Source organism: Salvelinus namaycush, chromosome 7 (genome assembly GCF_016432855.1).
Source record: "Salvelinus namaycush isolate Seneca chromosome 7, SaNama_1.0, whole genome shotgun sequence".
Taxonomy (NCBI): Eukaryota; Metazoa; Chordata; class Actinopteri; order Salmoniformes; family Salmonidae; genus Salvelinus; species Salvelinus namaycush.
The window spans coordinates 25,603,617-25,618,347 of NC_052313.1; the positions used below are offsets into that span (position 1 = coordinate 25,603,617).

The following is a 14,731-nucleotide window of genomic DNA, read 5'->3' on the forward strand; positions in this document are numbered from 1 at the left end:
GTCTAGCCATCCACTTAGCTGTTGCGCTCATTACAGCAGGCAAGCTAGTTAGTTTTCGTGCTGTACTTAGCTAGGTTACATATTCCAATTACTAGCTTTATAGGCTACAGTACAAGATTTGAGCAATAACCACATACCACGCTTCGAGTAAGTGTTTAATCTGTCATTGGCTGCTTACTCTGATAGTTATGATTTGACACTGACACAGAAGCACATACAGCTTACCAATACTCCAAGTAGCGTGGTTATTATATTCTCAATGGTATTGACTGTGTTATACTTTTTCAATAATAACAATGACAACAAACACCTATTGCCATTCATACATTGCATCACCTTTTCTTCATAGAATGCCTGCCCCTAAAAGACAACAGACTTCTCAGGATCCTCAAACTAAGAGAAGAAAGTTGGATCAGAATGAAGTGGCCATGCCATCTAACAAAATGACACCAGCCTCTGCAACATCAAGCAAGACCCATAGAGAAGGACCTTCACAGAGAAGGAATAAGAAAAAGCCCCCAGCACAACGAAAAGACAGAAATAAACCATCAAAGTCCGGCCGTCATTCCTCCAAGACAAGATCAGCCCAAAAGGCCACCACAAGGACAAAGTCCAATCCCCTTGTCAAGAATGCCAAGCTGCCGAAAGCCACAAGTACCTCATCAAATAATCCCAACTCCAAAGGAACCCTAAAAAGACCAGCCAAGATCTCAAAAACAGCTTCCACAGAGTCAGACGAGGAGCTTATCAGAACTCGCAAACCCGATTGCATCAGAAAATACTCTAATGGGGATAGAGGGAAGCGTAAAGGGGCACAGACTAACCCAAATGAAGCAGCCTTACCCTCAGACCCTGTGCAAATGGATCACAATTATGGTATACCCCCTGCATCTCGTAGTCATTCTGAATGTGAGCAAAGTAAAACGAAGGGAGTCACAGAGTCCACCAGAAGCCCAGAGAGCCAGAGAGATGTAAAGATGGGAACTCAAGCATCTTCAGTGAAGGCTTCAGATCCCGTACCTGGACAACCTGAGCAGGTGAACCAGAGCAGTGAGACACAGGAGATGCAGGGAGGTTCTGTGACTACTACTACAGATGAAGTTAATGAGAGTGTAGAGACCAAGCCTGACACACAAATAATGTCTCCTGCTATAGTAGCATTCTCTGAGAAAGCTTCAGACCCTATCCTTGAGCAGTTGAACCAGAGCAGGAAGATACAGGGAGATTCTGTGACTACTCCTACAAATGAAGTTAATGAGAGTGTAGAGACCAAGCCTGACACACAAATAATGTTTCCTCCCGCTATATTAGCATCCTCTGAGAAAGCTTCAGACCCCATCCCTGAGCAGTTGAACCAGAGCAGTGAGACACAGGAGATGCAGGGAGATTATGTGACTACTCCTACAGATGAAGTTAATGAGAGTGTAGAGACCAAGCCTGACACACAAATAATGTCTCCTCCCGCTATAGTAGCATCCTCTGAGAAAGCTTCAGACCCCATCCCTGAGCAGTTGAATCAGAGCAGTGATACACAGGAGATGCAGGGAGATTCTGTGACTACTACTACAGATGAAGTTAATGAGAGTGTAGAGACCAAGCCTGACACACAAATAATGTCTCCCGCTATAGTAGCATCCTCTGAGAAAGCTTCAGACCCCATCCCTGAGCAGTTGAACCAGAGCAGTAAGATGCAGGGAGATTCTGTCACTACTCCTACAGATGAAGTTAATGAGAGTGTAGAGACCATGCCTGACACACAAATAATGTCTCCCGCTATAGTAGCATCCTCTGAGAGAGCTTCAGACCCCATCCCTGAGCAGTTGAACCAGAGCAGTAAGATGCAGGGAGATTCTGTCACTACTCCTACAGATGAAGTTAATGAGAGTGTAGAGACCATGCCTGACACACAAATAATGTCTCCCGCTATAGTAGCATCCTCTGAGAGAGCTTCAGACCCCATCCCTGAGCAGTTGAACCAGAGCAGTAAGATGCAGGGAGATTCTGTCACTACTCCTACAGATGAAGTTAATGAGAGTGTAGAGACCATGCCTGACACACAAATAATGTCTCCCGCTATAGTAGCATCCTCTGAGAGAGCTTCAGACCCCATCCCTGAGCAGTTGAACCAGAGCAGGAAGATGCAGGGAGATTCTGTGACTACTCCTACAGATGAAGTTAATGAGAGTGTAGAGACCAAGCCTGACACACAAATTATGTCTCCCGCTATAGTAGCATCCTCTGAGAGAGCTTCAGACCCCATCCCTGAGCAGTTGAACCAGAGCAGTAAGATGCAGGGAGATTCTGTCACTACTCCTACAGATGAAGTTAATGAGAGTGTAGAGACCAAGCCTGACACACAAATAATGTCTCCTCCCGCTATATTAGCATCCTCTGAGAAAGCGTCAGACCCCATCCCTGATCAGTTGAACCAGAGCAGTGAGATGCAGGGTGTTCAGGAAGGTTCTGTGACCACCTCTACAGTTCAAGTTAATGAGAGTGTAGAGAACAAGCTTGATGCATGTATCAAGTGTGCAGACCCTGTATCTGAACAGAGCACCAAGACGCAGGAGATGCAGGAAAATGCGACGACCACCCCTACAGGTCTTGTTAATGAACGTCTAGAGACTAAGGTCAATGCGAAAATATTATCTCCTCCAGCTAAAGGCCTAGTAGCATATAGCAGCAGTAGTGATTCCGAAAGTGAAAGTGAGGAAAATGAAAGGAAGGCAGTCGAAGAGTCAAGAGATGTGACAATGGAAACTCAAGTATCTTCCGAGAAGGTTCCAGACCCTGTACATGAACAGGTGAAGCAGAGCAGTACGAGCCAGCAGATACAGGAAGATTCCATGACCACCTCTACATATGAAGTTAGTGAAGGTCCCATGACCACGCCTAGTGAGAGTGTAGACACCAAGCTTGATACAAATATAAAGTCTCCATCTATAGAAGCGTTTTCAGAGGACGCTTCAGACCCTGTCCCTGAACAGGTTAATCAGATATGCATCGAAATAGAGGATATGCAGAAAAATTCCATGACCACCTCTTCCGATGAAGTAGTTGAACATTTAGATACCAAGCTTGATGCAAAAATAGATATCCCTCCACCTCTAGAAGCATCCTTTGAGGAGACCCATACAGTTGAAATCAGTGAGAGTGCAGGGACCACGCTTGATGCAAATATGAAGTGTCCACATCCTGCAACTGTACATGTGATGCAGAGCACTGAGATGCAGGAAGATTCTGCGCCCACCCCTGCAGATCAAGTTAGTGAGAGTTTAGACACCAAGCTTGATATCGAAGTAAAATCTCCTCCACCGGTGGAAGTAGCCTCAGAAGAGACGGTAGACAATGTCTCAGAACAGGTGAAGCAGAGCACTGAGAGACAAGATGTCCAGGAAGATTCCATGACCATCCCTACAGATAAACTTAGGGAAAGTTTAGAGACAATGTCAGGTGCTAAGATAAAGTCTCCACCCCTAGAAGCACTGTTCAGTGCTCTGAAGGAGTCCAGTCTTTGCAAACACCCCCTGTCTGATACAATGCGCTCAAATGTCAAAGAGTTTCTGGAAGTAGAGGATTCTTTAGAAATCATGAAAAAAGACTGTGATTTTGGTGTGACAGAGAGTATTGAGTGTACATTAGACCTGGAGACCCCGATTATTGTTGAGGATATGGAGATCGGTCACTGTGTTGTGGAGGTGGTGGGAGAGAATGGGGAAGATGTGGATATGGATAGTGATCTGGAAATCATAGACAACTCTAAGGAGGTGCCAGAGAAGACAGTCCAGCTAACCAAAGGGTCTGAAGATGAGTGTCGTCTAGATAACAGTGAAGCTGGTACTGAAAAGAAAGGCACAAGTTCCTCTAACCAAGACAGCACAAATAGTGTCAAGAAGGAAGTTGCCAAAAAGACACAGGGTAGCCCGGAAAAACCTAAGAAACAGCAGATGAACCCTCAGGCCCGGACTAAAGCCAGACTAGCAGCGCTAGCTGAGCAAAAGGCAGCTGCCTCCAAAAAAGCGAGCAGGCAGCTCAACCTCCTAGCCTTATGTGAGGAAATAGCGGACGATATCGCCACGGACACCATGCTATTAAAGACGGAGGAAGAGGATGAGCAGGTTGTAACGGTTGAGGCTGAACCCAGTAAGGAGCCAGAATGCCCACAGCCTTTCACACAGGCTGAGACTGTCCCTATCCCTCCAACTCCTGCCGGGCCCAAGGAGCCCTCTACCCCAGTAGTACCCGCTGCTGCAGTTTCTGCTCCAGCCAAGCCCCCAGCTCCAGAGCCACCACAGAGACGCTTCTTCATCAGCCAAGTGACGGTGCCCCTCAAAATCCACGAGAAGAAGAAGCTTACCAGGTTCCAGAGGCTGCGGCAGGTGGAGCTGCAGCGGGAGAAGAATATGTCCTGGACCATGGTGAAGAAGCTCAAGTCCGATCAGGCCAATCAGAAGATGTTTCCGGAGACCGAGGCTAAACCTGCCCCCCCATTACTGTCCACTCCAGCAGTAGCAGCACCCATCCCAGTGACCGCAACACCCCCACCCCCCTCAGCCAGTCCAGCAGCACCCACAGTAGCTGCACCCTGTCCTACCCCAGCCGCAGCCAGCCCAGCAGTAACCCCTAAGCTTGAGCCCCCCAAAGTTGAGCCCCCCAAAGTGACCCCAAGTAAGGGACCCACCCTTAGAAAGAGGACGCTTCCAGCAGTACCCCCACCGATGCCCAACGGACTGAAAGCTCAGAAGGCCAAGCCTGTGGCGGAGTATAAGCCTTACAAAGCCAGGCCCAAGTACTCTTTTGATGACTTTCAACTGGATGACGAGCCGAAACCCACAGTGCAGAAGGCAGTACTACCGGCCGTGCAGAGGGCAGCATTGAGACCTACGTCTACCACCATTCCGAGGGCAGCAGTGACACTTACGACAGCGGCCAAACATGAGGTAACTTTCTTGAACGATGATCTTAAATGATAAAATGCACGGATTAGTTTTTGTGTGGCAAAAACTGTATTGAAATTCATTCTAGAAAATGCATTCTAAACCTGTTCTCCTTCCACAGGACTCAAAACCTACCGGCCAGAAGACAGCAGTGCCTACCGGCCAGAAGGCGGCAGTACCTACCATGCAGAAGCCAGGGGTACCTACCGGCCAGAAGACGGCAGTACCTACCATGCAGAAGCCAGGAGTACCTACCGGCCAGAAGACGGCAGTACCTACCGGCCAGAAGACGGCAGTACCTACCGGCCAGAAGACGGCAGTACCTACCGGCCAGAAGACGGCAGTACCTACAGGCCAGAAGATGGCAGTACCTACCGGCCAGAAGACGGCAGTACCTATTATGCAGAAGACGGCAGTACCTACCAGCCAGAAGACGGCAGTACCTACCAGCCAGAAGACGGCAGTACCTACCAGCCAGAAGACGGCAGTACCTACCAGCCAGAAGACGGCAGTGCCTACCAGCCAGAAGACGGCAGTGCCTACCAGCCAGAAGACGGCAGTACCTACCAGCCAGAAGACGGCAGTACCTACCAGCCAGAAGACGGCAGTACCTACCAGCCAGAAGCCGGCAGTACCCGCCGCGCAGAAGCCGGCAGTACCCGCCGCGCAGAAGCCGGCAGTACCCGTCGCGCAGAAGCCGGCAGTACCCGCCGCGCAGAAGCCGGCAGTACCTACCGCGCAAAAAATAGTTGTACCTACCACTCAGAAGACCACACCAACTGTGCAGAAGGCAGTTGTGACAAAACCAACAGTGCAGAAGTCAGTAGAGACACCGACCCCTATGCCCAGAAATGGCAAACATGAGGTAACATTCTTGGTTTTTATTCTCCTTGAAGTAACCTTCTTGGTTTTTATACTATTGAAAACGACTTATAGTACAATGAGTGCATACATTTTAAAAATATCCCTGTGGGATTTGAACCCTCGACCTGCAATGCTCTTACCCACATCCTTATAATTGATCTAAAAAATATTATCTTGTGTGGTGCAAGTGTCTTCATCTCCCCTCCTCCCACAGGACTCCAAACTCACTGTACAGAAGGCAGAAGTGCCTAAACCCACTGTACAAAAGGAAACAGTGGTACCTACACTTACCCCTCAAACTGAGCAGAAAGAAGAAGCATCACCTATGCCCAAAACTGCCAAAGATAAGGTAACATCCTTGGACCTGGTCTTTCTTTATTAAGATGTAAGAATGGTATTTTTGTTGATCAATTATATTGAAATCTATTCAATAACTGTACAGGAGCCGGTTTCCCGAAAGTATCTTAGGGATAAGTTCATCATATGAACTTAGCCTTAAAATGCTTTTCAGAAACTTAACCCTGGTAGTGACACAGTGACACATTTCGAAGCAGTGTGGATGATCATACAGCTGTTTTCATGCCTGACATAGTTTTGGGGATGCAATTTATCCCTCTTAATAACCTCTTGTCTTTCCACAGGACTGCATAGCACCAGTGTCTTCCCCTCCCTTTGAAGAGACCCCACGAGATTCTGTTGACAAGGATCAGTGTGAAGAAAAGCCTGCTGGTACCCTCATGTCTGATAACATCTAACCAAATTACATTTTGAACAGTGTTATAACTACGGCTGTTAGAGTGCTTTATCAATTTACCTGATTTTGGTAACCGTTACTTTGGACAGAATCAAGACGTCAATATCCTGGTAATGCTTTTTGTAGAAAAAAAATCTGAAAGTACAGCTCAATTTGAGAAAATTCTGAATTTGTGATTAATCACAGCAAATCCTGCAATTAACTCTATTACGTTTTTTTAAATAGTTTGACAGCCCTAGTTATAACATATCGTCATATCCTCAGTGTAACATGCTTTGTTATAGAATCTGTCTCTTTCTTAGTTGCTGAGATTAAACCGGCATCCCCAGAGGTCAAGACAGAGGGCACGACAACAACAGAGTCCTCTGACTCGTAAGAACTAGCACTCAAATTGCAATAAATCTTTTCCACACAAAAAACTATTTTCCAGAGTTAATTCGAACAATTTCTGTGTTTCCCGTGGTAGTGTGGTCGTGCAATCAGCAGATAATAGCAGTCCCCTCTCTGACGCATGTCTGCAGAAAGAGATAAAAAAACTAAAGGAGGCCGACAAAGATGAAAATCAAACCACCACTGTGAGTGTTTTGGTCTTTTGCCAAATACTGCCCACTGTATTACTGTACTTTGAATAGTTCTCTTTTGTAGAAGAAGGGTGTTATCCAAAGACTATATATGTTCCTACCATGGTCCCAGATCTGTTTGTGCTCTTGCCAACTCACTCGCTGTCATTGCCAAGCATTTGGCATGACAAAGATTGACAAGGAGTTGATTGCACAAACAGACTGGCACTCAGGCTAGTAAGTTCCTGTAATTGTATAGAATCTAGGTACCGTATTTATGTCAGAACTGATCCAGTCTGCGTGTCGTCTCCTAGGATGCAGGGCAGAAGCACTTTGGAGCGGTGACCTGCGGTGTGTGTGGGATGCTGTATTCCGCTGCCAACTCGGAGGATGAGTCCCAGCACCTGCACTTCCACAACCAGTTCATCAGTGCTGTCAGATATGTGGTGAGAACTAGCGGTCTCCCGCAGCATGCATGCGTCCAAAATGGCACCTTATTCCCTATGTAGTACACTACAAGAGTAGTGCAATACTGCATATAGGGAACAGGGAGAGCCATTTGGGACACAGCCCTTGCGTGCCAACTCTACCTAACGCGTCACCTCTGATTCAAACAGCATCTCTCACACACATCATGCATCTCTCATCCTATAAAGCCACTGATTTGTCATGTCGTCCACAGGGGTGGAAGAAGGAGAGGATTCTGGGAGAGTACCCCGATGGCAAGATCATCCTTGTCCTTCCAGATGACCCCAAATATGCACTGAAAAAGGTGTGCTTCAGGCTCGGACTTTACACATGATCACATATGGAAAAACCTTTACTGTAATACAATCGAAATATAACAGCATTATTGATCTTAAATATACTTTGAAGCCCCTGATACATATCACAATAGTTTATTCGTCCTGTAGTCAAGGGTTATATTCACTAGGCATCAAACGGACGAAAACTCACCGGAACGGGGAGGGATAAGAAACTCTGGTTTTCGTAGCGAAGCTTTTTCTGTTGCAAAACCGTTTTGGATACGACGTGCACTAATGACTAGGACCCTGCGAGGATGTCTCACAGTTTGTTGTGCTGTCAGGTTGAGGAGATCAGAGAGATGGTGGACAATGACCTGGGCTTCCAGCAGGTGGAAACCAAGTGTCCCTCCCAGACCAAAACCTTCCTGTTCATCTCCAATGACAAGAAGGTGGCTGGGTGCCTGATCGCTGAGCACATTCAGGAGGTGAGCAAGACGTCTGTGTGGGTTGGGGCTGTACTACTTCCTTCTCCCCCAATGCTTGTTAAGTGTCGTAGTATTCTCTATAGAGCTCAGTAGGAGCATTTCCCAAGCAGTCACGAGTATAGGGATATCACAGTAGACTGTCTGCTCAGTCTGATTCTGTATAACACTAGTAATTAGTCAGTCCTATAATTAGGACTGCAGGCAGTTTGTTCCCAATTTATTTCACCGCAGGTTCATGTCATTATAAAAGCCTTATTGTTTCCCAGGGTGCCCATGTAAGTGATCACGTAGTACTGGATGCAGTATCCATCATCTAGCTTGTATTGCAATAATAAAGCCAGGAGTATGTCATTGGCTAATTACTGTAGAAGCCGTTTTGTTGTCTGATTGTAGAAGTCTGGTACTGTGGCCATTGTGAGAGCAGGCTAATTGAATAATAGTCAAACGACTGAATGAGTGGGTGTGTGGAGTGATTTACCGCACAGAGGAGTGTGCTTATCTCTCCCTCTGCCCCATGGTGGAAACAGGGATGTCACCAGGCAGATTAGAAACTTGGCACAGCTGATACAGAGCGCTGTAAAATAGGGGTGTGGGACCTCTGAGTGTGTTTCTGTCCACGAATGTGGGTGCTGGGATGATCTGCCGTTACGGGAAGTGTGCGTTTGCGTGGGAAGGGGTTTGAGATGGAGACTTTATTGTAATGATGTATCTGCTCTTGTGTGTGTGTGTGTGTGTGTGTGTGTGTGTGTGTGTGTGTGCAGGGCTACAGGGTGATCGAGGAGGCGGTACCCGAGGGCTCGGAGGGAGAGAAGGTGATGTTTGAGCGTCAGAGAGCCTGGTGCTGTTCCACTGACCCAGAGCCAGCCCTCTGTGGCATCAGCCGCATCTGGGTCTTCAGCATGATGAGACGGACGGGCATCGCCTCGCGCATGATCGAGTGTCTCAGGTCAGTCTTAACTAGCTGCAACACTTTTCATTTTTGTGTGTGTGAAAATCTACAGAATTTCATTGTGTAGTGCAGAGCCTGTGGTTTTCGGGGTATAACGCTCGCTCCTTCGGTCACCTATATACACCGCTCCCCATCGGAGACGGTTAAATCGCTGCGTCCACCTTTCCTGCTGTACTCCCACTTGCCTGTCTCTGTTTCGGACTGTCCAAATAAGTGTCAAAAGTATGCTTATAAAATGTCAAAGAAATATATATTTAAATCTGTAGTTTCTTCTCGTATTGCCCTCCTCAGGAACAACTTCATTTACGGCTCCTACCTGAGCAAGGAGGAGATTGCCTTCTCCGACCCAACGCCCGACGGGAAGCTCTTCGCTACACACTACTGCGGCACCTCGCAGTTCCTGGTTTATAACTTTGTCAGTGGGACTCGTTCAGACCAACCAAGTCTTAGCGTGGTGTAAGCAATCGCATCAAGGTGGATTTTTGCTGAGGCCCAGTGAGACTTGCCCTCACCAACTAACCAACCGATCTCTGGATCTTGTCGCGGGGACAGCCTGTCACAAGCACATTGTGGTTCTTTTAGACTGAAGAGTTAAGACTCAGACTGGACTCTTCTGAGGGGGACATCTTGGTTTTTAATCTCAGGTTGAAAACAACAACATGTTGTTTGAAAAATATTAAAATTCTCCCTTTAATCCCTGCATAGTATTTTGAGACAAATAATATTTTTCTTTATGTTTTTTAAATAAGAAACAAGCGTTTTATTGGAAGTATTAAAGCGTTTACATGCATGAAACTTGACAGCAATAGAATACAAAGAGCATTTCACAATTCATAGTTTCCAAAAATCGGAGAGATACACTACATTTTACTCAAACGGTTCTAAAACAATGCTGTGGTCCTGTTCTAATAATGCATTTAATTAATTTTAGCCTCTTAAATCAGGTTAAAAGTTGCTGTACTAAGGTGAAGACTTATTCCTCTTGTGTAGGGGATGTTCTTACACACATCATGTTCATCATCTCTTGGCATTTCATGCAGTGATATTATGACCACAGAGGTTCCATTATGTGATGGGGTACGTTACTAAACTCAACAAAAAAAGAAACGTCCTCACTGTCAACTGTGTTTATTTTCAGCAAACTTAACGTGTAAATGTTTGTATGAACATAACAAGATTCAACAACTGAGATATAAACTGAAGAAGTTCCATAGACATGTGACTAACAGAAATGGAATAATGTGTCCCTGAACAAGGGGGGGTCAAAATCAAAAGTAACAGTCAGTATCTGGTGTGGCTACCAGCTGCATTAAGTACTCCTCATGGACTGCACCAGATTTGCCAGTTCTTGCTGTGAGGTGTTACCCCACTCTTCCACCAAGGCACCTGCAAGTTCCCGGACATTTCTGGGGGGTATGGCCCTAGCCCTCACCCTCCGATCCAACAGGTCCCAGACGTGCTCAATGGGATTGAGATCCGGGCTCTTCGCTGGCCATGGCAGAACACTGACATTCCTGTCTTGCAGGAAATCACACACAGAACGAGTAGTATGGCTGGTGGCATTGTCATGCTGAAGTGTCATGTCAGGCTGAGCCTGCAGGAAGGGTACCACATGAGAGAGGAGGACGTCTTCCCTGTAACGCACAGCGCTGAGATTGCCTGCAATGACAACAAGCTCAGTCCGATGATGCTGTGACACACCGCCCCAGACCATGACGGACCCTCCACCTCCAAATCGATCCCGCTCCAGAGTACAGGCCTTGGTGTTACGCTCATTCCTTCAACGATAAACGCGAATCCGACCATCCCCCCTGATGAGACAAAACCGCGACTCGTCAGTGAAGAGCACTTTTTGCCAGTCCTGTCTGGTCCAGCGACGGGGGATTTGTGCCAATAGGCGACGTTGTTGCCTGTGATGTCTGGTGAGGACCTGCCTTACAACAGGCCTACAAGCCCTCAGTCTAGCCTCTCTTAGCCTATTGCGGACAGTCTGAGCACTGATGGAGGGATTGTGCGTTCCTGGTATAATTCAGGAAGTTGTTGTTGCCATCCTGTACCTGTCCCGCAGGTGTGATGTACCGATCCTGTGCAGGTGTTGTTACACGTGGTCTGCCACTGCGAGGATGATCAGCTGTCCGTCCTGTCTCCCTGTAGCGCTGTCTTAGGCGTCTCACAGTACGGACATTGCAGTACATTATTGCCCTGGCCACATCTTCATGCCTTCTTGCAGCATGCCTAAGGCATGTTCACACAGATGAGCAGGGACCCTGGTCATCTTTCTTTTGGTGTTTTTCAGAGTCAGTAGAAAGGACACTAAAGAGGCCTAAGTTTTCTTAACTGTGACCTTAATTGCCTACCGTCTGTAAGCTGTTAGTGTCTTAACGACCGTTCCACAGGTGCATGTTCATTAATTGTTTATGGTTCATTGAACAAGCATGGGGAAATAGTGTTTAAACCCTTTACAGTGAAGTTATTTGGATTTTTACGAATGATCTTTGAAAGACGGGGTCCTGAAAAGGGGACGTTTCTTTTTTTGCTGAGTTTACAAGAGTTCGCTCTCACACAATTTCTCATAATGTGTTTGTTTGATTCTGGTGAGTTCTTACTCACTATTTTCTTCACATGAAATTGTCGTTCTCACTCTTGCTGCCATGTGTCCTAAAAGGGAGATTCCTTTTTTGGATAGTCATCCCTAGGCGGTAGCATGGACGGACTAGCAGGCAGGGAAACCGAGCTAATAACGTTGGTTGGATTTCTAGATGGGGCATTTTGCTGTAGTGTTCCTATTCAAGGCTCTTTACCCAAGTTGCCTCAAATATATCTAACTGTACAAATGTTAAATTTGAGCCATGATATAAGTGAATTGGCAAGGCAGTGAGCATTTGCTTGTTTCCTCCGCTGTGTATGTTTGTGCCTGACAGATAGACCGACTTGTGATACTGTAGACTTCCTCAAAAGTTCTCGTTTAAGCTGCCCTCAACGGAGCCTTTTTTCCCCCCTGAATTCAATTTTTTAATGATATATTATTTCTTCTATCGTTAGAAAGTTTTATCAATGAGGTCATGCATTGTCCTAAATGCGAATAATAACTAAGAATTCAAAGTAAACCATGTGATATGAATAATATCAGCAATGCCATTGAAAGGGTTTTAAAGGCTTCGTGTTATTTGGTTTTTGAGGGAGTTGAAAACATCCATGTCAAATATTATTATTATTATTATTATTGTTAGTACTACAGGAAACCAAGGAACTGTTGCTCAGCCATCACAAAGGGTTGTGATTTATACATTTTCTTGTATCCATGTGATGCATTTAATCATCACATTGCCCTTCATGTTAAAACATTTTCTTTTTGAAAAATTGTCATGTGTAAGAAAACGAAATGGATTTATACAGAGCTGTCATGTAAATAGTTATTTAAAAATAAACATTTTGAAAAACTATCCTGCTATGGGTAAGTTGATTTAAGTTGCAATGTCTCAGTTGAGTGTTTTGAACATGCATGTCGCAATCATAATATTATAGCTGACATTGACAAGTAAAGCTTTGTGGTTACATATCACATCTATTCTATACCACCTTGGAATAGGTTGGGTGATGAAAGCTTCTTCCACCACCTAGTGGACACAGTACATGTCAACATATTTTCTCTGTTCTGTCTTACCGGTGGTGGCCAGTACAGACAAAGCCCAATGTTACCAGGAAGTTTGATGAGATATTTCTGTGCATCTCTTATCAGTCATGGTGGCTCTGTTTGACAGACAGGTTTCTATCTGAATGTTCTAATTTAAGCCACTGTCATTATTACCCCAACAGCATGAGTGGGTGGGGGTTGTATTACTGTCAGTCCTATGTGTCAGAATAGTCAGTCACACGTTTCCTTATGAGTTTCATATCAGCTCTCTGAGACTGGCTGATACTAGAACAGGAAATAATTGATGCTACGACACCAGTCATAACTCAATGGACCCGGCCCGGCAACCGTCACGATTTAAATCCCCAAATCCATCTGGCCACCATGTTCTCATTCTGTTTCTTTGTAGATGGATCGACGTAAACACTCTCCTGTTAGTGCATTCCACGGCTCTCCTGTCACAACACCGGGCCTGCTCGAAGGTTACTTCAGAGAAACAAAATAACCTTAGAACAACATGGACACTTCCTCAGACGGTGGGCGTGAGAAAACACTGAGCTACGTTGATCCTCAGAGCTGCTCTGATTCTGATCAGGAAAAATTGTGGAAATGACTGAATGTTTATACCAGAAAATAACAGGCCGGCAGAACTTTTCAAAACCAGGAGGTTAATCTCTATTACAGTGTAATGCATTACTACTTCCAAACGCTATATAGAGGAAATATAGCTAATATAATTATTTCTACAAATGCAGGGTCTACTGATTAGCCACTAAACGTGACCACACACATAATCAGTATATTCACCCAAAATGTGCATCTACAGTAGATGAGCCCTTTACAGATGAATATTGTCAACCTGTGGCTACATAAACACAGAGAAATAGACAAACAGGTTGGACAAAAAACAGGTATAGCTTTTGTTTTGATTAACAAATGACAGAAATTCGGTAAAGAAACACTCAATAGAATAAATCACAGCTGCCAGAAATGTACATCTATGATAGAAGTAGTGTAATAAAAGTTTGTTATTGCAAGTTGTGCTTATGGCTATTGTTTATAAATGCAAATCTAGAGATGTATGCTTTCTGAATTCATTCTATACTTTATGAATTCACTCTCTTATGTAAGGATGCAAGAGAAATGCATTTACACAAATAACTGATCTGTACAGTTAATACACTATACAACGTTAAGTACCAGGGGGTTACTGACAGACAATGCATTTCTAGAGCTTGTGATCAAGCACCGTTTTGACCACACTGCACCGGCATGACCATGAACCTAGAAGGGGGGTCGTTCCACCAATTAGGGGCCTTTTGAGTAGTGTAACTTGGTGAAACAAAACAAACATTTTGTTTCACCTAATTAAAAAATTCTGTCATAAAGAACACATGTTCAACTTAATAAAAAATATGTTTTCCCATCTCAAGAGGTTAAAACCCTGTTACAAATCACCATAACAGGATTTATGGATTCATCTGAAATCATCCATAAATCCCCTTGTGACAGGGGGAGGCAATTGAATGCTAGCTTCACATTTTCTTTAAATTTATTGTTAAAACATTTAGCCTGTCTATCTATGGGTAACAGCGTTGATGTGTTATGCTAGACCTGCTCAGATTTCCACCGCAAATTGCTCAAAATAGTAGAACCAGCTCGCCTGCTTTTACACGGTTTGACTATTAGATGTTCAGTGTTTTTAAAATTTTTATTTTAAAAAAGATATAGAAATTTTAAAAAGGAATTGTTTACCATATTGAGTTGAGTTCACGTTATAGGGCTCACCTTAAGAGGGATGT

The 14,731-nt window shown here is 45.0% G+C and overlaps 1 protein-coding gene across 1 annotated transcript; it reads left to right on the forward strand.

Moving 5' to 3' along the window:
- Positions 1–977: 977 nt before the first annotated feature.
- LOC120050675 (titin-like) lies at positions 978–10,472 on the forward strand. The gene is made up of 11 exons (XM_038997252.1): positions 978–4,940; positions 5,059–5,802; positions 6,016–6,150; positions 6,443–6,530; positions 6,858–6,927; positions 7,022–7,130; positions 7,430–7,561; positions 7,798–7,887; positions 8,203–8,346; positions 9,108–9,292; positions 9,587–10,472. Exons 1-11 carry the CDS (start codon positions 978–980, stop codon positions 9,753–9,755), a joined length of 5,829 nt encoding a protein of 1,942 aa, XP_038853180.1. The 3' UTR covers positions 9,756–10,472.
- The last annotated feature ends 4,259 nt before the right edge of the window (positions 10,473–14,731 follow it).

What these genes read in the sequence shown, in the direction of transcription:
- LOC120050675 (XM_038997252.1), top strand. Translation starts at nt 978, where the DNA reads ATGGGAACTCAAGCATCTTCAGTGAAGGCTTCAGATCCCGTACCTGGA. An exon ending in CCAAATATGCACTGAAAAAG is followed by an intron (nt 7,888 to 8,202) that starts GTGTGCTTCAGG and finishes TTGTGCTGTCAG; the next exon opens with GTTGAGGAGATCAGAGAGAT. An exon ending in TCGCTGAGCACATTCAGGAG is followed by an intron (nt 8,347 to 9,107) that starts GTGAGCAAGACG and finishes GTGTGTGTGCAG; the next exon opens with GGCTACAGGGTGATCGAGGA.